Consider the following 22,628-nt stretch of genomic DNA (forward strand, 5'->3'; position numbering starts at 1 on the left):
GGATAAATTAAATGTGGTATATTTATACATTTATACTTTGGAATACTACACAGCATATATATATATATATATATATATGAACTTTAAAAACATCTCTTAATGTGGAAAAATAAGAAACAGTATAAGACTTAAACCAAATATGACTTATGTAAAATGAACACACACAAAAAACATGTAAGGATAGATTTATATGTAAAGACATATAGGAGCACCTGGCTGGCTTAGTTGGAAGAGCATGTGACTCTTGATCTCAGGGTTATGAGTTTGAGCCCCATGTTGGGTATAGAGATGATTAAAAAAAAAAGTAAGTAAACTTAAAGACATACAACGGACACATGAGAGTGGGTACCCATTGGCAGAAAGGAGGTAATGGGATTGAGGACTTGGGATATAGAGTGACACTAAAACAAAAACAAAAAGAAAGAGGAGCCATTCATGGCCCAATGTTGATAATTTGTTGTGAACTAAGAACTATGACTACAACCTGAGGTATAAAATGATGACTAAGATAAAAAAATTACAAAACTAAAATGGAATTGTGAAGAGCATCAAATAGTATGCTTCTCTAGGGAACTGGCCATTACAGTAAGTAACTTTTGATCTGAAAACTACCTGTGGCAACAACTGATGACCAACTACTCACCCTATATTTTCTCTCCCCTTCTTACAGAACCCTTTATTATCGGGAATAATGTGTCCAGCCATTATTATCCAGGAATATATGTGATTCCTAGCCACATTTTTAGCAAAGGTGGGTATTGAGATATAAACAGAAGTAATTGAGTGGAGCTTTGGGAAAGTTCTCTTGCACCTTGGTATCTTGTACAATGAATTGACTGGAAGGGTGGAAATAATGCTCTGAAACTACAGACCACAGAGTTAGATAGAGCCTGGGTCCTGAAGACCTGGTGAAGCCACTATACCAGTTCTGGAAGCCTATCTCCAGATTTCTTTAACATAATAGAATAAACTCCTAGTTTGTTTAATAAGCCACTGTAGACTAACCGCTGTTACTAACCTTAATGCAATTCCTGATACACAAGACTTTCTCTTTTTTCTTTAAAAATAAAATTGTCACTCTTTTCTTCCAGACTAATGGTCAGAAGTGATAGACTAGCAGCATGATGAAGCCAGAATTTAGGCTGAAATGGATTACCTGAAGACAAACCAAAGAAACACTTTCTCAAGTTGTAGCTAATAAATATTTATTCACTCAATAGCTAAGAGTTAAAACTTGGAATTTCCCATCTGTGAAATGGGGACCTAGGAAGTGTGCTCTGTCTCAAAGCTACCTTATACGTGATATTCATGGGATTTCTTACCCCCCAAAGGTGGAGACAGTGGAAAATACAGCTTTTATTTTGAAAGGTTTTGATAAATCCTTAACTAGAGTCATGATGCATTAGGTAAGTCTGAATTTTTTTGCAGGATATCTCTATTTGCATGTGGGAGGACATACTGTGTCTTCCCACCAAATATCCTTTGATGGCTAGAGTATCACTGTTCCCTTGACATAGGGTGCCTTGCAGAAGGGCTTTTAGGGACTAAAGTATAATGTATGCAGGACTGAGAAAGGGGAGATAGCTGCTGCAGAACTCACTGGCTGTGACTGAAGTTGTGGGCAGTGCAAGTGACAAAAAGCACACTCAGCTAGGACATCACACCGGATTTTTTTTGTTTCGCTGGGTTCAGCAAATACCTAAAAACCTGCTCTATGACAGGCATTGTGCTGGACCACAGGAAAGGACTAGCAAGAAATAGTCGTTGACCTCTGTAAGTCTCAGGCACATCCTTCTGAGATCAGGCTATAATTCTAACTGACCTTGGTGAAGGGAAGATATTTCAAGAGGCCTTCATCAGTTTAAAGGGTGGTGAACAAATGCCAGTTCTACACAGGTGAAAGAGCAAATATATCTGCTGAACCAGAGCATTTTTCTCTCCTGCTTTCACAGAATCTAGCTGCTTATTTTCTCACCAGAGATGTTCCTCTCTGCAACTCAGAGCTAATGAATTTGCTTTCATCTCCTGGGGGCCTCAACTCACAAAATCAGCAGAAATGGTAAGTAAGCAGAGCATCAGAAAAGTATATTCTAGTCCTTGTCTGGCATTATCTCTATAAACCATGACAAATTATTTTTGGAGTTTCAGTATTCTCACCTGTAAAATGAAGAGCTAGAAAAGGGACTGTGCAAAAAGTGTGAAAACATTTTGCTAGTAAGTGAAGGGGTTTAGGACAGATACTGCCCCCCTCCCAATGTGCCACTTTGACGTGTATTATCTTGAGCTGAAGTCACTAGAGACCGAGAGCTCGAAGAAATTGTTGTCCTTCCTTAACCACAGAAGAATCTAAATTGGGTCTTTTTCAGAACAAGGGTTATTAACAGAGATCTATTTTACTGTAGTGACCCATCTGCGTGGTAGGGCGCACATCTAATTACCAAACATCCGCTTATTTTATCATTCTGCGAAAGTGCAAGTGCATTCCTTCCCTCTTAAGTCCCAAACTCTCTACAATCTTTTTAGTTCAGAATGACATAAAAACCTCATTTTGCTTATTTTTGAAATTTCCTCGTCTACGTGGATTTCCCTATACTCACACCTACTAAATTTGATTTTTCTCCTACTAATATGTCTCATATGAATTTGATTCCCAGTGCAGCTATAAGGACCTTTGAGGAGACAGGAGTTCTTGCTCCTTTAGCGGAGAAAGTGACCTTCAACCTAGCTACAGGGCCATGCATGCGTACACTTTCAATCAGACTCTCCGCAGTCGCACAGATTGCCCGCTTGGTAAGGTAGAGAGAATGCGCATGTGTCGTAAGGCCCTTCCCAGGACCCGTAGCTTCCTTTACATTTTGGCCCCGCCCACCACCAGCATTCTCGTTTCCGGCTCGCCCCAGGAAGCTTCCGAGTTTCTGGCCAGTGGTTTTCTGGCCGACCATTTCTCCAGCGTTTTTCCAGTTTTTTTCGGTTGCTGGGGGAGGTAGTTGCCAATAAAGTTTCCCCGTTTCAAAGTCTGGCGGATTGGGCCGGGCTCATCCTCAGTCCCCTTGCGTATTGCCCGCAGTCCTTCCGGCTACAGGCAAGGAGCTTTAAGGCGTCATGGCCAGGGGCCGATCAGGCCCGGTTGGTCCGAGGCCAACTTTCGTTGCCCGCGCGCTCTCATGGCTTTTGATCCCGCCGGCGACCACCTCAGCGTGAGCGCAGTCCCTCCACGCCCGCGGGCCGCCTTGCGCAAGACTCCATGGCCTCCGAGGCTCCGTCGCCTCCGTTGTCGCCTTCGTCACCTCCCTCCCCCGAGCCTGAGCTGGCCCAGCTGAGGCGGAAGGTGGAGAAGTTGGAACGCGAGTTGCGGAGCTGCAAGCGGCAGGTGCGGGAGATCGAGAAGCTGCTGCATCACACGGAGCGGCTGTACCAGAGCGCAGAGAGCAACAACCAGGAGCTCCGCACCCAGGTGCGCCGTCCGCCTCCAGTCTCGTGCCCTGTCCAATCCAAGGCGATGCCTCTGAAGCCTTTGATAGCCTCGGAGGGGCTCCCTGGCCGGGGCCCAGAACTGTTTATAGAGTTATCTGAAGTAAAAGTTCAGTGCTGTTACAAATCCAAGTACTTAATGGACTAGCGTAAGAGTTCGGGTTCCTCGATTTAGAGAAGTGCGTGACCTGATAGTGGGAAGTGAACTTCATTACCTTAGTTTTCTTTTCTCACTAACGTTCCCTTGGCATTAGGAACGTTTATATTACTTTTTCTATATCGCTTTCGAATTTGTTAAAGCTCTGGACTTGAAGTAGAATCCCATTTATCACTCACTCGGTGTGAAACTGATGTTGAGCCTCGGTTGGCCGTAGAATGAGAATGTTAGTACCACGCAAGTAAATTAAGCGTGAACAAGTGGTTTTAGAGTTTTACAAACTGTTGAACGCTATATATTTGGCAGGCTGTTATTCTGGGCATTTACCATCTTGAGTTTTCTGGTGAAAGTAGGGAGGCTCAAACTGTCTTTGTTAGAGACTTTAACCAGCTCACTCCATTTCCCTAAAATGGAGTAAGGATAAATATTTAAGCAGTCACATTTCTCTCCCCCCCTCCCCTTTTAAAAACGAGCATAATATTTTTCCCCCAGCTTGATTTGTTGGGCAGTTAAACTCTCCCAACAAGTTATTTTCCCTTAATTATTAATGTAAGTTGAATTGTTGTCTAGTTCTCTGTGGTATACTGGTTACATTTCCTAAAACTACACATAAAGGCTCTACATGAAATGTCAGCAAACTTTGTTATGCTTTGTTATCAAATGATCTGTGAAGATAACTGCCAAGATGAAGTGACTTGTGTGTCCGTTGTATAGGTTGTTAATAGGACGTTATAGAAAATGTTTGTTTACTCAGTAATTAGTTCTTGAACACTTAAAATGAATGCGTAAAGACTGTGCTAGGAGATTACACAAATGGTTAAAATGAGGGAATGGGAAGCAAAATATGACAGCCTTAAAAAAAGTTTTATAATTATAAATTATTAAAGTAGAGCTTGCTACCGAAATCTAAAAGAGAACATTTTCTATCCTTTGAAGAGCCAGCATTTTGTTATTAATATTAATTTATATGGTGGTCTTAACATGAAAATTGAAATGCAAAAAAGCCTTGAATCTCCTGTTGATACTAAGTCCTCTTTACCCTCTTCCTAGTGAGCCGCCCTTGGTGGTGGGTATGGTTTGAATGTTAACTGTCATCCCAGATCTCTAAATAGTATTTTATCTGGAGTGGCTTGAGAATTGACAGTGAACTGACAAATGTAATACAGGTTTGGGAGTCAAAAGAACTTTGTGCAAATTACTTTGTTCAGATTCCTCATGTAAAATGGTGATGAGGGTCACTATTTTGTGAGGTTTTTTTGAAAAATTAATGAGAGGTTATCCAGACTACTAAGTTCAGTGCCTAGGATGTAGCAAGATACTAAAGAAATTATCTAGTTCATAGTAATAGTGATAGTAGCCAGAGCCAGGACTGGGACAAGGCTACCAGTAACCCAGGGCAAAAAATTTAAGGAGTAGTCATTGTCTGGTACCGATCCTCTACTTCTTTGAAGCTGAGAATGAGCGCCTCCTTAAATTGTGTAGTCTAGGTGCCTTGCTTGCTTCACTTTAGTTCCCCTGAGTGATACTAATAGGATCCGATAACTAGCGAAGTGCCTAGATAATAATTGTGTAATCAGTCTGACCACCTTTCTCTTTGTAAGCTTTATTTATATATCATTAAATATTTAAGGTTTTGGGGGGGTTTATTTTTTAATTTTTTTTTAATTTTTTTAATAGTTTATTTTTGAGACAGAGAGAGACAGAGCATGAGTGGGGGAGGGGCAGAGAGAGAGGAAGACCCAGAATCTGAAGCAGGCTCCAGGCTCTGATCTGTCAGCACAGAGCTTAATGTGGGAGCTCAAACCCACGAACCATGAGATCTGACCTGAGCCGAAGTCGGATGCTCAACCAACTGAGCCACCCAGGCGCCCCGTTTTTTTATTTTTTTAGTTTTATGCCTATAATAGACATTGTCTCACACTGAGATCCTTTCCAAATGAGATGTGTTTACGGGATTGTTCCTCATCTGCTTATGGGTGTTTCCCCACTGCTGCTCTGGCCTTGGCATTCAGTGAGGCACAGGGAGGATAGATGCCCCTCTGAGACAGTCACCTCCATTCCCTTTTGCTGCAGTTACTTAGTCATAAGACTACTATCTAATAAGGGGAAAAAAGTGCATTAAAGTATATGAATATTAATACATTTAGGTGAATAGTTAATTCTAGGTGGAGGACACTGAATGATACTAAATAATTTCATCTGATGAATAGGAATTAATGTTTTTTTAGATTAATTCTTTAGGGAAAACTGATTAAAATTTAGTATAAAACCATTCTTATTGATCGAAATACGGGATCCTTTTTGAAAAGTCCTGTTAATTTAGTTCATCTGATTTTTGGAGGGAATATTTTGAGTTTAGCAAGAGAGTATAAGAATAAAAACATTTCTGGGCTGCCTGGCTAGCTCAGTTGGAAGAACTTGTGACTCTTGATCTCAGGGTTATGAGTTCAAGCCCAATACTGGTGTAGAGATTACTTAAATAACCTAAAAAATAAAAACATTTCTGTATGCAGATGTGAGAGATGAAAGTCAGTTATAGCATTTTTAATTTTTCTGAAAAGGAGACTAGCGGCTTTGATGCTTCTCTAAAACTTTAGCAAGAAATATAATTATTATAGTTTCAGGAGGATGGTATGTATAATATTAGGTTGCTATATGGTTTATTTTCCTAAAGTCTTGTTTTTTTGTTTTTTTGTTTTTTTAGGTAGAAGAGCTCAGTAAAATACTCCATTGTGAGAGAAACGAGGATAATAAAAAATCTGATGTAGAAGTACAAACAGAGAACCATCCTCCTTGGTCAATCTCAGGTATTAATGAAGTTATCTTAATGTTGTTACATTCATATCCTGCTAAGGTGGAGTTTTATTTAAACTTAAAACTAAGTATGAGAACTGTTATGTTGACTTTTATCCATACTATTTGGTATTTTCAGGTAATCTGTATGCTCTCCTGGTGGGAAAATAGAAATATCATTCCTGTAAATATATAGTATTGCTAATATGTTTTCAGTGGCACCTTAACTGAGTAATGTTTGCCATGCTGTGAACCATCTACTCTGGCCTTCCTTGTGACCAGGCACGTATGTTTTCCTGTTGATGCATTCGGCTTCATGTTGTGTTCAGTGCCATTCTCTTAGGCCCTTGTGAGAGTGATGAGCTCACAACCATGACCTCATCAGTGGCATTGTGAGGCAAAATAACTGAGCAACTGACTTTTAATAAATACAGATCATAAAAAATAATCTTTCAGGTTAAGTTTTGCCTTGTTTTATTCAGTATGTGATTTAACTAAATTGTTAAACACAGCAGTAGTATTAATATTACATATATGCATGGTACATATATATATATTTTTTTAAGTCAGCATCATGAGAGAAATTTGACAAAAAAATCAATTTGATCTTTATCTCATAATCATTTGATAGGCAACGATATTAAGGTAGTGTGTGATGAGAAGCTCATTTCTTTTGACAGAATGCAACCTATATGCCTGCTGTCTTTTTTTACTCTTATGGAAAATCCAAATTTACCATTTTTCTTATAATTTGACAACTAGGGTATTGAAGGTGACATTACAATTCAAGATACATAGTTCTGCAGATTTATCTGCACATCCCTTTTAGTCTGTTAAGTCATAATACAGTTGTAAAAATAATATATGTTTGCCTTATCTGCTGTTTTGTGTCCATTGCCAGGGGTTTGGAATTAACTTTTTTTTTTTGTACGTTTTTCTAATATATCACCTACCTTGTTTTTGCTACAGATTATTATTATCAGACATACTATAAAGATGTTAGTCTTCCAAATAAAGAGACTGAACTGTCAGTTCAGCAAGATCAGGATATTGAAGCTCCTACTTTTAATTCTGAAGACCAGTCACAAGTAGAAAATGATGCTTACACTGGTACTGATATAACAGAACATGTTAAATATGCAGAAGACCATTTTGCCTCAAATTTACAGGTAATGCTTAACCTGAAACTGTTGAGGGGGCATCTGGCTGGCTCAGTTGGTTGTGAGTTTGAATCCCATGTTGGGTGTAGAGATTACCTAAATAAATAAAACTTAAAAAGGAAAACAAACTGTTGATACCCCAAAACAGATCTCTTTGTTGTTGTTATTTAGAAAAATAGACTTCTTTGGTCCCTTACAGCGTATTCAAAAGTTATAAACATTTTATGTATAGTTATGCAGTGAATAAAAACAGTTCTTAGGAAATAAAAATTGGAACTTGTTAATATATATATAATTGTTTTTCTGCTCTGTTGTGTTCTAAAAACTTGTGATTTACATAAATTAAAAGAAAATTTGTCACTGTATTTTGACTCAACCAAAAATTTTTGGGCAATGGCCACAATAACATGTTCACACTAAATTTTTTTTTTTTAAGATTTTATTTTTTAAGTGACCTCTCCACCCAGTGTGGGGCTTTAACTCACAACCCCAAGATCAAGAGTCACATGTTCCACCAACTGAGGCAGCCAGGCACTCACACACTAAGAATTTTTTTAATGCTTATTTTATATCAAATACCTTCCCACTATTGTCTGAGTGTCATAGAAATTTGTTTCTTCAATTTGAATCAGGATCCCAGTAATCCTAGGGTCCCAAGATACTCTTTTTTTTTTTTTTACAAATAGTTTATTGTCAAGTTGGTTTCCACATAACACCCATTGCTCATCCCCACAAGTGGGCCCCCCCCCCATATCCATCAGTCCTCATTTTTTGTCAGCATTCAAGAGTCTCTCATGGTTTGCCTCTCTCCCTTTCCCCCACCATTTCCCCCCTTCTTCTCCCCCATGGTCCGCCGTTAAGTTCCTCCTGATCCTCCTATATGTGCAAACATAGGATATTTGTCCTTCTCTGCCTGACTTATTTCGCTCAGCATAACACCCTCAAGGTCCATCCATGTTGCTACACATGGCCAGATTTCATTGTTTCTCATTGCCATGGAGTATTCCATCATATAGATAAACCACATCTTCTTGGATCCCAAGATATTCTTAAAGAATATTTCAGAGTCTGTATTTTGTAGATTACTGCATCAGGCAGTATTTTTGAGTAATGGTGACTCACTCACTTTGAATCTCTTCAAAACCAGGTCAAAATTGAATCAACTAAAACACTAGTAACTTTTTTTACACTGGACCACACTGTAGTTGGCAGCCATTTCTTTCTATTGCAAAAATTGAAGTCTTATTATTTAAAATTGTTTTAAGTCTATTTATTTTTTCTAATTCTGCTAACTTTTAAATTGATAAAAGTAAGTATTTGTCTTACTTGACATGAATGTATCTTACCTAGGAGCCAGCATCTGTATTAGCAACAGAAGAGACATCCTTAGAAGGTTCTTCTTTAGCTGAAAGTTTGAGAGCTGCAGCAGAAGCTGCTGTGTCTCAGACTGGATTTAGCTATGATGAGAACACTGGACTGTATTTTGATCACAGCACTGGCTTCTATTACGATTCTGTAAGTATTTCAGACTGTGTAGTGTTGTATGGTTGTGTTCTTGCTGCTTGATACCAAGTATTCAACCTTAAACTGAATTAAGAAAAGCAAGAGGCTGCTTTTAAAAATTGTATCTGATTCAAAGCTATTTGACATGAATAAAAAGTTGTAAAATAGCTTATGAAGCTACGTTTCTGTGTTCTTAATTAAATAAGTTAATTGTGATTATTATAGACTAATATTTCCAAAAGATCTAATAACCTTTTATATGTAAAGTAACATGCAGAAATGTTAGCGCATTAATACATTCGATCTTAGGCAAGAGGCTGCGACACAATTTTAGAGTATTAATAGAAACTGTTAACTACATTGTTGTAAAGTGTTTAAGAACCTAAACTAACATTTTTTCATAGAATTGATAAGGAAGTGACATTGTTAACTCTAGGCTTGGCGTGAGATACTTTAGAGTTGTTTCAAATACTTCATTTGAGCCCCAAAAGGAGTCTTTTTCTGGAAATCTCAGTAGCATGTTTATTATTAGTCTAAAAGTTCTGTGGCTTTTAAGCATTTCATTTTTAATTTTTTTCAGTTTTAGTTTTTTTTAAGTTTAATTATTTCTGAGAGTGAGAGAGCATGATAAGCAGGGAAGGGTCAGAGAGAGATGAGAGAGAGAATCCTAAGCAGACTCCACATTGTTAGCACAGAGGCCGACGTGGGGCTTGATCCCATGAACTGTGAGATCGTGACCTGAGCCAAAATCAATAACCAGATGCTTAACTGATGGAGCCACACAGGTGCCCCAGCATTTCATTTATTTTAAAAATCAGTGTTAACAGTGCGAATTAGGAAATTAGTATGGAGTCAGACATGTAATGCATATAATGGACCACTGACAAGGACAGAATGAGAAAATAAACTTCATAATTTATAATTCAGTATTATGGCTCTTGGCGTTTGGTACTTAATGGGATTTCATTTAGATTTGATGACAGTGATGGCACTTTTCTACCTCAACATCAGTGGTCTCAACATGTGATCTGCTCCTCAGGAATTATAGGATGTGATACCCAGAAGTGGAGCACATGTTCACCATTCTAGTCACTGGAATTATTGTTAGCTAATCTAGGGAACATGGTGATAATACTAAATATTTTAGTCAGATAAAGGATTTCATTAGCTTGTAGGTTTGCTCTTGATAGTCTTTATAAATCCCTTATAAAGAAAGCGTTTTTTTTCACAGGGGTATGCTAATTGACAATGCTAATTAATATCTAGAAAGTTAATTTTTAAATTCTTATTACCAAAGAGAGTAGCTGTTATTTATTTGGCTTTGAGGAAAATACAGAGTTTACAAGTGTATGATGTTAGTCTTCATCATTCTTCTACCTTCCTTTCTACATCTTTACTCCTTCGTCTGTTCTATAAATGGTTATATGTAACATTTTATAGGTCTATAGATTATATGTTTTAGTAAAATAGAGACATCATTGTTTTGCCCTTTTTATTGTGCCAGTTTTCATTTTATTTATTTATTTTTAATTTTAGTTAGCTTTTTTTATTTTTTTAAAAGTGTGTTTTGGTCTGAAAGTCATAGGAGATTAAATAAGCTTGAATTATAAAAGTTTTGTTATCACCATCATGTCCATTCAGTTTTTTAGTTACAGTAAAGATAGAATTCTAAGTATTTTTATAAGACATCTGCAAAGTGAATTAAAGATAGTAAATTGCAGTAATATCAACACTTAGGAAAATAGTCTTTTCCAGGTAAGTTTAGTGGGTTAACCTTAGCATATTGTAAGATGTTTCCACATCTGATCTGTATCGGTTTATGATGTAAATAAAACATGGGTTGTTCCATTAAATCTTGGTTATAGAGTATGGGCCAGTATCTAATAAATACAGATGATTATATAACCTAATCTTTCTGGTTTTTATCCATAATTTGCCAAAATTCATTTTTGCATGGCTCTTTTACATTACTTACAGTAGAATTAACCAGCAAAGACAGTTATTTATCACTTTATTTACGTAAACTATTAGGTTGTATTTATAACCTTAATTTTTATAAGTTTGAGGCTTTTTTTTTTTTTTTTTTTGTCTTGTTTTTTGAGAGAGAGCATTTGCAAGCTGGGGAGAAGGACAGAGAGCAAGAGAGAATCCGTCCCACAAGTCTGGGATCATGACCTAAGCTGAAATCAAGGGTTAGATGTTTAAGTGACTGAGTCCCCCAGGCACCCCAGAGCTTAATTTTATTTTTCAATTTTTCTTCAGAGCCTTTGGTCATGAACACTAAAAGGCATATATTTGTTTTACGACATTGAGAGAAGGGTTGAGGGTTTTATACTACCAAACCATTATTGTGTAATCATAAGGATAATGAATCTGGAATTGCTTTTATATGGTCAGCTTTAGTTTTCATGACTTCTAAAAGGTTTATTTTTTTTATCATTTTTCATTAATGTATTAAGTTGAACCATATGAAATTGCTGTTTTTGTAAGTACCAAAATGGTCAAATATTGACAATTTCATGAGATTCAATTTAATATTTAAATACTCATTTTTCATACTAGGAAATTACAGCAAATACTGAATGGTAAAGTATTTTGGAAATTAGAAGCATTTTCCATTCTGTCATCTTTACTCATTATCTTCAGGAAATACTAGAAACATTTATAAAAAAAGAAAAATTTACTATTTTTGAATATATTTGGTGTCTGTTAAGTTTATTTTTAAATTTTATTTTATCTTACCTGAATAAAACTTAACTGTTTTCTTGTCTTTGAAAGGAAAATCAACTATATTATGATCCTTCCACTGGAATTTATTACTACTGTGATGTGGAAAGTGGTCGATACCAATTTCATTCTCGAGTTGATTTGCAGCCTTATCAGACTTGTAGCACAAAACAAAGTAAGGATAAAAAATTGAAGAAGAGAAGAAAGGATCCAGATCCTTCTACAACAAGTGAAGAAAAGGTAATGTCTTCAAAATTTTAAAAATTTACATAATGATGTAATTATATCAAAAGTTTTTGATGAAACTGAAAATTATAATTCAATAATTCTGTATTTCAAAAATATCTATTAAGATAACAAGATATCAGAATCTGTCAACCAAGGAGCATTCACATGGGGGCAAACATGGACTTCTTCATAAATTCTCAGTCACTGAAAGTAGAAGGAATTTCTTAAAGTTTGGAGGAGGTAGATTCAGGGCAGATAAAATATTCACGTGTTACATAATTTGGAAGAAGAGCATTCAGACCCTCAGTCAATTCATTGATGTCACTGCACAATTTACAATAATAAAAGAAAAGCACAGTTTGTATGTAGACGTGGATAAAAGTTCAACTTACTAGTCATGTTGAGCTATTTCTTACCTATTATGTTAAGAAATATGTAGGTACGTATTTATCAGAAGTGGAATTTGGTGTCTTTGGGGAAAGTAGATTGGCCCTTTGTATCAATAACCATAAAAGTTCATGTTTTTTAACTGGAAAATTTCATTTCTGGTAATTTTAAAAATCCAAAGGAAGAAAAATACCTTAGATAGCAATATATATTTTTTAAGTTTATTTATTTTGAGAGAGACAGAGACCACGTGAACAGGAGAGGAGCAGAGAGAGAATCCCAAGCAAACTCCACACTGTCAGTGCAGAGCCCGACACGGGGCTCGAATTTACAAAACCTTGAGGTCATGACCTGAGCTGAAACCAAGAGTTCAACCCTTAACTGAATGAGCCGCCCAAGTGCCCCTATATAGCAGTATTTGTAAGAACAGAAAAAAATGAAGAGTTCAAATGGCCTGCAAGATACTGGTTAAGAAAATGGTAGTATGTTTAATTGAAAAAGCATTCTTTAGGTCTTAAAATGGTCTTTTAGGTCTTAAAATACATAAAGACTGAGGAGAACTTCATAACTTGTGATACCGGGGGCGCTTGGGTCTCTTAGTCGGTTAAGTGTCCAACTTCAGCTCAGGTCAAGATCTCATAGTTTGTGGGTTTGAGCCCTGCGGTGGACTCTGCACTGACAGGGCAGAGCCTGCATCACATCCTCTGTCTCCTTCTGTCTCTGCCCCTTCCCTGCATGCACATGTCCCCTCCACCCCCCAATAAACCTTTAAAAAAAAATATGTGGGGCACCTGGATGGCTCGGTTGAATACCAGACTTTTGATTTAGGCTCAGGTCATGATCCCAGGGTTGTGGGATCCAGCCCTGCTTTGGGCTTCGCACTGAGTGTGGAGCCTGATTGATATTCTCTCCCTCCCCCCTCTCCCCCACTTGTTCTCTCTCTAAAATAAATAAATATAGTAAAAATAAAAATGTGTTCAAGATGCTCTCGTTTTATAAAATAACAGAAGAACATATGAATTCACTTCATCATGTTGCTTTAGGCACAAAGAAAATTTAGAGTATGTTACAAACCAAAAGAAAAAGGAAAATAACTCTGCTTCTTTTAAGTTTAAAATAATAGATTTGTTCATTTGTCATAAGATATGCCCACTATACATGTATAGCAAATAAAAAAATTAAGCCAGCTAATTTAGAATTTTAGAATAAAAGAGATGTAATGGGTTTGTCTTTACTTTAAACTACTTTACTTTGTTTTGTTTAATCAGACCAACCCCGTAAAAGTACTAAATTTTAGTGAAACTATAGCTCTCCTACATAGGCACATTTGGATCTTCATTTTTTTTTTTAATGTTTATCTGTTTACATATTTTGAAAGAAAACACGTGAGGGAGGGAGGGGTAGAGAGAGAAAGAGAGAGGAGAGAGAGAGAATCCCAAGCAGGCTCTTTGCTAATAGCACGAGGTTGAATCTCACAGTCCATGATGTCATGACCTGAGCTGAAATCAAGAGTTGGGACACTCAACCAAGCCACCCAGGCACCCTTACATTTGGATCCTTATTTATTTATTTAATTGTTTTTGAGAGCGGGATAGTGGGTGCAAGTGAGTGAGGGACAGGAAAAACCCCAGGAGAGGCAGAGGGAGAGAAAGAAGCAGGGCTTACCCAAAGAAGGACTTGAACTCATGAACTGTGAGACGTGACTTCAGCCGAAGTCAGATGATTAACAACTGAGCCACCCAGGTGCCCTCGTACATTTGGATGTTTAAATCAGTGTTGTAATTAAAACTGACTTTGTATTTTATGTGTGTTGACTTAATAATTGATTAGAAGTTCAAAAAGAAAATTTAGGGTAGACATATTCTCTAGGCATGCACTGTCCATTAATGTAGCCACTAACTACATGTGGCTAGTGAGCCCTTGAAATGAACCTGGCTAATTAAGGTTTGTAACTGAACTACAGTGTACTCAGTTTTGAAGACTTAGTGCAGAAAATCCATGTAAAATGTTTCATAAATCATTTTATAGTGATAAAATGTTATTTATAGTAAATGATAAGATTTTGTGTATATTGGGTAGATAAAACAATAAAATGAATTTTGCCTGCTTTTACTTTTTTAATGTGGTTACTAGAAAAATATAACGTATATACATGGCTTACATTATATATTTTTTGGACAGCAGTGGTCTACGCTGTCGCATGGTCTAAGCAATATGTGATAAGAACCTGTACAGGGACAATAGATAGAGAGATTTGGGATAACGTGGAAACATAGTCTATAGCACTTGTTAATTGATTCCATGAGGTAGTGAGGGGGATGTCAAAGGTAACTATAAGATTTTTTATTTGGGTGATAAATGGGTGGTACTGTTATTAAACAAGAAAGGGAACATGAGAGGAAGAGGGATTATATGTAATAGCTATTACTATTTCATATATAATATTGTACATATATCTTTACTAATTCATTGAAACATTCGGCATTAAACAGAAGATGGTCATGTTTAAGACATTTTTCTCTTTTCCCACCTCCTTACCTACCTCATTCCAGGATTTGAATTCAGAAGATCAAAAAGCATCCAGTGTTGAACATATAAGCTGCAGTGAGGGAGAAGATTTTGCAAATGTGAAGAAGAAAGCCAAAATGGACATTCATTATAAAAAGAGTCCCACCAAATTTACTGTTCCACTTAGTGGAAAGACTGTAGAATCTTCTCTCAGTGAAAACATTTATAATTCAGCATCATTTAAAGATGAGAAAATCGTGGAGACTGATAGTGAGCCAGAAGAAGGTGAAATTACAGACTCTCAGACAGAGGACAGTTATGATGAAGACATCACCAGTGAAGACAACGTAAGTGCGGAAGATACTGAGGATGAAGGTGAGTAAATAACCATTGTTTAATTTTCTGTAAGGAACCCAGTTTGATCATTGTAGAAGCAACACGTTAAAAATGTTAGAAATGGAGGAATGTGTCTGCCAAAAATTAACTTTTTGAAGCTGATTATTTTAATGATATTGTTCAAAATTATGTGGGCTACTACTTGGTTATTTTTAGAGGGAAGGATTTGAATAAATAGCTAATACTTGGGCCTTAAAGTTTTATTGCATTGAATGCCCTAATCAGTAGAACGAAACCAAGTTACATAGTTTCTAACCCTAAAGATACATGTGTTGTCTGCCTGAGTGGGTTAGATATTTGGAGTCCACTTTTGTAATTGAGGGGAAAAAATAAATTGCCTTTAAAAAGGTTAGTCCATAAATTGAGCTACATAGGTGTTATGGTACATCTTACATTTTTCAACTTGAGGTCATAAAGGCATACTTTTAAAACTGAATATTTCCTATTAGTTTATATGAACTTATTTTCTTCTTGAAAATAGGTTTTCTTGGGGCGCCTGGATGGCTCAGTCGTTTGTGTCCGACTTCAGCTTAGGTCATGATTCCGTGGTTCATGGGTTCGAGCCTTGCGTCGGGCTCTGTGCTGACGGCTAGCTCAGAGCCTGGAGACTGCTTCAGATTCTGTGTCTCCCTCTCTCTCTGACCCTCCCTGCTCTCTCTCTCTCTCTCTCTCTCTCTCTCTCTCTCTCTCTTTCTCTCTCAGAAATAAATAAAAGATAAAAAAAATTTTTTTTAAAGAAAATGGGTTTTCTTCTTCAGTCACCATTTTTTATTTTTTAAGGAGGACTCAGTTTTTTAAGTTAATATAAAAATTCTTGTTTAGGATATTTTCAAATTCCAACACCTTAAAAAGGAGAGAAAATTGATTATTTTGTAACTGTGCTTAATGCTGAGTACCTTCAGGTTGATCACTTTACCTTTTTTTAGGCTTTTTTTTTTTGAGAGAGAGCCTGAGCACAAGTGGGGGAGGGGCAGAGAGGTGGGGACAGAGGATCTGAATCGGGCTTTGCAAGGACAGCAGAGAGCCTAATGCAGAACTCAAGCTCACAAACCTTTGTGAGATCGTAACCTGAGCTGAAGGCAGCCGCTTAACCGACTGAGCCACCCAGGTCCCCCACTTTACCTTTTCTTTTTAAAGTTTGTTTATTTTGAGAGAGAGTGAGTGCCTGCCCATGCCCCGGCGGAGGAGGGGCAGAGAGAGAATGGTAAGCAGGCTCCTTGCTGACAGATGTGGGGCTGGAACTCAGGAGTGTGACATCATGATTCTTAACTGACTGAGCCACCCAGGCATCCCTAAGGTGACTCCTTTAAATCAGTAAGTGTTAAAGCCTTACTTAATGTGTATGTCATATAGCAGAATTTAATAAGGTTGTTTTAAACAGAATTAAGATTTTTGATCAATACATTTTATTTTATGGATGCTTCTTATTCCTGCCTAGAAATTAGACATCTCTAATTTTTCCCATAGCGTTTGAGTTAATACTTAATTCATTTTTTTCTTTAACAGATGAAGAAAAAATTTGGCCCCCATGTATTAGAGTAATTGTTATTAGATCACCAGTGTTGCAGACAGGATCACTTTTTATCATTACAGCTGTTAATCCTGCTACAATTGGAAGGTAAAAATGATTAATGTTACTATGTTTGTATATTTATCTTATTCCAATGGATTGTAAGTTCCTTAAGCAGTTATCATGAAATGTGCATGGTACTTGTTGAATGTGCAAACACTCAGTGACATCCATGTTCCTCCCACTCAGAAAATATTGTTGGTACTTATCTTTTCTCACAGAAATTTTGTCATTTCTTTTTGTACTGCCTTTTTAGGCTTAAATTACTTAAATCCAGTGTTTGTCTGATATTTAATCTTTCTCCTTTGTTTCATTTACCCCTTTGTGACTCCTAACCAGCTTGGTAGAGAGGTAGGTTTTAATCATGAGTAGGATAATTGCATTTCTTGCCAGCCAGAAAGAAAATCTATTCTTAATTCAGATTCTGTACAGTTTCTTAACTTTAAATTCTTGAGAATAGTATGGTCCTTACATGTAGTAATAGAAGTGGTAAATAGTCAACAGATCTGGAATAACTTTTGATACTAGTACATAGGATATGTTGTCCCATTGGATGTTTATTATTTTTTTAAATGTTTATTTTGAGAGAGAGCGCACATGCATGAGTGGAGGGGAGGGCGGGGGAGATGAGAGAGAACCCCAGACAGGCTCCACACTCCATGCTGAGCCCCAAACAGGGCTCCATCTCAGAATCATGAGCTGATGACCTGACCCTGTATCCAGAGTCAGATGCTTAATGGACTGAGCCACCCAGGTGTCCTACTGGATGTTTATTGTTAACTTGGGGTAGATATATCCAAAAATAAAAGTGATCCTGGAACTTCCTTTCAAACAGGAAATTTAGAGTAGGATTAAGGAAACTGGACTTAGTGTGGTAGAAAGACTTGTATTTTAACATTATCTTTTAAAACAACAAAAACAAAATCTTAAAAAAAATTGTTGTGGAGCCTGGATGGCTCGGTCAGTTAAGCATCCAACTTTGGCCCGGGTCGTGATCTCACAGTTAGTGGGCTTGAGCCCTTCATCGGGCTCTGTGCTGACAGCTCAGAGCCTGGAGCCTGCTTCGGATTCTGTGTCTCTCTCTTTCTTTCTCTCTCTATCTCTCTCTCTCAAAAATAAATAAATATTAAAACAATTATTTCTTTGTTAACTGTGCTTAATCTATATGTGGCTCAAAAATTATTAAAAGACACTTTACTTTGCAGAGAAAAAGATATGGAGCATACTCTCCGAATCCCTGAAGTTGGTGTTAGTAAGGTAAGCTTGCTCTTTGGTTCTTCAAATGTAGCCCCATAGATGATTTTATAAATCCTCATTATGTAAGAAAACTTAGAGGCTTTTTCATTTAGCAGAAATTTAATAGTTTAGGTAGTGATGGTAATGAAAAAAATTTAGATTCATTTATTCCACTGCTTGAGAAAATAATGTTTTATCAAAATTTGAAAGAATGAAATTATATTTAATTTTTAATAGTCTGGAGCAAGAGTGGAAATGTGGGTTAATTTAAGTATTAAAGTAATACCCATTTAACAAACATTTATTGCATGAAGTAAATGTGCTGGATATGATTGGAGTTTAAAAATGAATCAGACCTGGATTCAGGCTATGTTATTAGATGGTTATGTTTGAGTCCAGAGCATTTTACAACTCTGTAACAATCTGTTCCACCTCCCGAGGCTCTCCGTTTATAGTTCTTCCTAATTACTCCTCTCATGGTTTCAGGAAAAAGAACACTTGGGTTTTCAAAATAAATAGACCAGAGTTCTAATTTTTTTTTATTAAAAAAATTTTTTAAGTTTATTTTTGAGAGAGTGAGAGGGAACATGGGCAGGGAGGGGCATAGAGAGAGGGAGACACAGAATCTGCACTGAGCAGTCAGCCCAGAGCCCAACGTGGGGCTTGAACTCATTAACAGCGAGATCATGATCTGAGCCAAAGTCGGTTGCTTAACAGACTGAGCCGCCCAGGTGCCCCCAGAGTTACAATTTTAGTTACAAGTAGAAAAACAAAAGGTTTTGCTACTGAGACTCTCGATACTTGATATTTATCTTCTTCTGTATTTTCTGTTGTTTTCTCCTTTTATGGTTATCTTTTTTCTTTTTCTGACCTTTCATCATCCCCATATTGTTGCTATTTAGTAGACTGTAATATGGATCAACTGAGCCATGCAGATGCTCCATGTAAACAAAGTACTGTTTAACAAGGAGAGAATGCCTAGTCTTGAGTATTGAAAATCTGGAAAACTTCCCTGAGAAGTTCATCTTGAGGGGCATCTGGCTGGTTCAGTTAGTAGAGCATGTGAGTCCTGATCTCGGGGTTGTGAGCTCGAGCCCCATGTTGGGTGTGGGTGTAGAGATTACTTATATAAATAAAGTCTTTAGGAATGCCTGGGTGACTCTGTTGGTTAAGTACCCAACTCTTGATTTCAGCTCAGGTTGCAATCTCACAGTTCGTGGTTTCAAGCCCTACATCAGGCCGATAGCGCGTATAGCCTGCTTGGAATTCTGTCTCCCTCTCTGCCCCTCCCTCGCTTGCTCTCTATCTTTTTCAAAATAAATTAAAGTTAAAAACTATAATAAATTTTTTTTTAAAAAGTTCACCTTGAGTATTTCAAATCGCCTTTTGTATTAAGAATTTTTAATGATAAAGACTAATACATTAGGTGAAAAAATAATTTCAAATTGCGTATGCAATATAATCTCAACTATGTTTTTTTCTGTAGCCATAACATTTCTGCTGGGGCATTACAATACTTGTGTATTCAGAAAAAAAAGTATTAAAAATAGCAAAAGTTAGGGCACCTGGCTGGCTCAGTTGGTATAAGTTGTAACTCTTAATCTCGGGGCTCTGAGTTCAAGCCCCACACTGGGCTCTAAAAAAAAAATTTTAATGTTTTATTCTGAGAGAGAGAGAGACAGCATGAGCAGGGGAGAGTCAGAGAGAGAGGGAGACACAGAATTTGAAGCACGCTCCAGGCTCTGAGCTAGTTGTCAGCACAGAGCCCAACACAGGGCTCGAACCCACAAACCCTGAGATCGTGACCTGAGCTGAAGTTGGATGCTTAACCGACTGAGCTACCCAGGTGGCCCTAAAAAATTTGTTTTAAATAGCTAAAGTTAAGTTATCAAAGCCTTAAATCTATCTTATCCTATCATAGAGAAATTATCTGTAGTTTTTAAAAAGTATTGTATTTTGTAATTACCTGAGGGTTTTTTTTGTTGTTTTGTTTTTTAAGTTTCATGCAGAAATTTATTTTGACCATGACTTACAAAGTTATGTCCTTGTGGATCAAGGTAGTCAAAATGGTACTATTGTTAATGGAAAACAGATTCTTCAGGTGAGTGTATATTTATTAATTACTTGCACTTTAGTTTTATTTTTTTTTTTTGCTTTTATTTTTTTTTATTTTTTTTTTATTTTATTTTATTTTTTTTTTACAAATAGTTTATTGTCAAATTAGTTTCTACATAACACTCAGTGCTCATCCCCAAAGTGCCCTCCTCCATGCCCATCCCCCCCTCCCCCCCACATCCATCAGTCCTCAGTTTTTGTCAGCATTCAAGAGTCTCTCATGGTTTGCCTCTCTCCCTTTCCCCCACCATTTCCGCCCTTCTTCTCCCGCTTGTTCCTCCGTCAAGTTCCTCCTAATCCTCCTATACGTGCAAACATATGATATTTGTCCTTCTCTGCCTGACTTATTTCGCTCAGCATAACACCCTCAAGGTCCATCCATGTTGCTACACATGGCCAGATTTCATTGTTTCTCATTGCCATGTAGTATTCCATGGTATAGATAAACCACATCTTCTTGATCCATTCATCTGTTGATGGACACTTAGGCTCTTTCCATGTTTTAGCTATTGTGGAGAGTGCTGCTATGAACATTGGGGTACATGTGCTCCTATGCCTCAGCATTTCTGTATCCCTTGGGTAAATTCCTAGCAGTGCTATTGCTGGGTCATAAGGGAGTTCTATTGTTAGTTTCCTGAGGAACCTCCACACTGTTTTCCAGAGGGGCTGTACCAGTTTACATTCCCACCAACAGTGTAGGAGGGTGCCCGTTTCTCCACATCCTCGCCAGCATCTAGAGTTCTCTGATTGGCTCATTTTAGCCACTCTGACTGGCGTGAGGTGGTATCTCAGTGTGGTTTTGATTTGTATTTCCCTGATGAGGAGGGATGCTGAGCATCGTACTTGCACTTTAGTTTTAAAAATTGAACTGAAATTTGTATTCCTGAAGGCCATAGTTATTATACTTATTTGGTTCAGATTACTGTTCATGCCCGAATGTGTTATGTGCAAGGGAATTCCCAGGAAGAGCTGAAAAATGTATAGAAGTGGATACTTAATTCTTCAATTTTATCATGATTATATATTTTACATTATTTTAGAAATAAATGCATTTTAAAGCTATTTGGAGTAAACATTCTTAGTAACTTTAGGGGCACTCCTTTTTTGGTGGTTTTAAAAAAATTGTTTTAATGGAAATACGGCAAAACTGGGAACTCCTTGAAGGCAGGGGCTATGTCTATTCCGTTAACTCTTTAAGGTGCTTATTAGCACATAATAAGAAACTATATGGAAAGGAGTGGGGGAGACCTTAATTCTTAGTCTGTAAGAAGAAAAAATGAAATAAACTGAATTATCAGAGAAAATAAGAGGAAAAAGAGAATATGCCATTATCTCCGTAACATTTTATCTTTTTGACTGTGATAGATAATTTGGTTTGGTAATAGATTCTTTGATGTTTGGGTTGTGTATTTCTATAGGATTATGCATAGAGACAGGGAGATTAGGGGCTTCTGATAATAGAAAAGTTAGAAGTTGTTCAGTTCAGCCTTCTTCTCCATTAGTTGAAAGTTATATCATCCTCACACTGTGAAAATGTGTGCTGTATGTGCATATGTGTGTCTATCTCTGTGAGAACCATCCTGAATATTTTTTGTTTTAATCAGACATTACTTTGAGTAGACACAAAATAATCTTATGTAATGCTTGGGTTTCTGTTTTGTAATTTTTTCCTTTAGCCTAAAACTAAATGTGATCCTTATGTACTTGAGCATGGTGACGAAGTGAAAATTGGAGAGACTGTACTGTCCTTTCATATCCACCCTGGCAGTGATACCTGTGACGGCTGTGAACCAGGACAGGTTCGAGCTCACCTTCGTCTTGATAAGAAAGATGAATCTTTTGGTATGTGAAACATTGTTATGTGTAGTCATGATAGGTTTTCTGCTTAACTCACTGGAGTGAGGTACATTTGGATTTCAGTGAATATTATCACATGAGACTAAGAAATGAGATGTATTTGACATTTGAAACCTAGACTAGTAAATTATGATTTTAGTTGATTTTTCCATGTAACAATTTACCTGTGCTGCTATAGTGTTGGGTTGCTTTCTGACATGTAATCATTAGCTTTTTTTGCCTATCCAGTTTAGTAGGCTTTAGAAGCAGCACTGCACTGATAGCTAAATGTCCTTCGAGAGAATAATTGTGACATAATTATACTAAAGATTGGTTTCCTTTTGACTTCTGTTTGTGGATATGAAGAAATCATCCACACTCAAACTCTGTCATATAGTAATAAATTAGAAAATAATAGACCAGTGTATTAAGAGTTATTGGTTGATGCATTTGCTTTCCTACTTACAGTTTATGTTGATGTATCATTTGTGTATATACCATTATTTTCTATAGTAACACCATAAGAGGTTGCTATCTTGCT

At 37.0% G+C, this 22,628-nt stretch overlaps 1 protein-coding gene across 1 annotated transcript in view; it reads left to right on the forward strand.

The window, feature by feature from the left end:
- The first annotated feature begins 2,869 nt into the window (after nucleotides 1-2,869).
- AGGF1 (angiogenic factor with G-patch and FHA domains 1) overlaps nucleotides 2,870-22,628 on the forward strand; it is a 29,366-nt gene continuing 9,607 nt past the window's right edge. The window contains exons 1-10 of the mRNA XM_039245558.1: nucleotides 2,870-3,454; nucleotides 6,333-6,435; nucleotides 7,391-7,590; nucleotides 8,932-9,096; nucleotides 11,863-12,051; nucleotides 14,979-15,309; nucleotides 16,837-16,948; nucleotides 18,106-18,157; nucleotides 20,136-20,237; nucleotides 21,928-22,093. Coding sequence (XP_039101489.1) covers nucleotides 3,245-3,454; nucleotides 6,333-6,435; nucleotides 7,391-7,590; nucleotides 8,932-9,096; nucleotides 11,863-12,051; nucleotides 14,979-15,309; nucleotides 16,837-16,948; nucleotides 18,106-18,157; nucleotides 20,136-20,237; nucleotides 21,928-22,093 — 1,630 coding nt within the window. The 5' untranslated portion in view covers nucleotides 2,870-3,244. The remainder of the gene's footprint in view (nucleotides 3,455-6,332; nucleotides 6,436-7,390; nucleotides 7,591-8,931; nucleotides 9,097-11,862; nucleotides 12,052-14,978; nucleotides 15,310-16,836; nucleotides 16,949-18,105; nucleotides 18,158-20,135; nucleotides 20,238-21,927; nucleotides 22,094-22,628) is intronic.

This window comes from Hyaena hyaena, unplaced genomic scaffold (genome assembly GCF_003009895.1).
Source record: "Hyaena hyaena isolate Hyena2069 unplaced genomic scaffold, ASM300989v1 scaffold_260, whole genome shotgun sequence".
Classification (NCBI taxonomy): domain Eukaryota; kingdom Metazoa; phylum Chordata; class Mammalia; order Carnivora; family Hyaenidae; genus Hyaena; species Hyaena hyaena.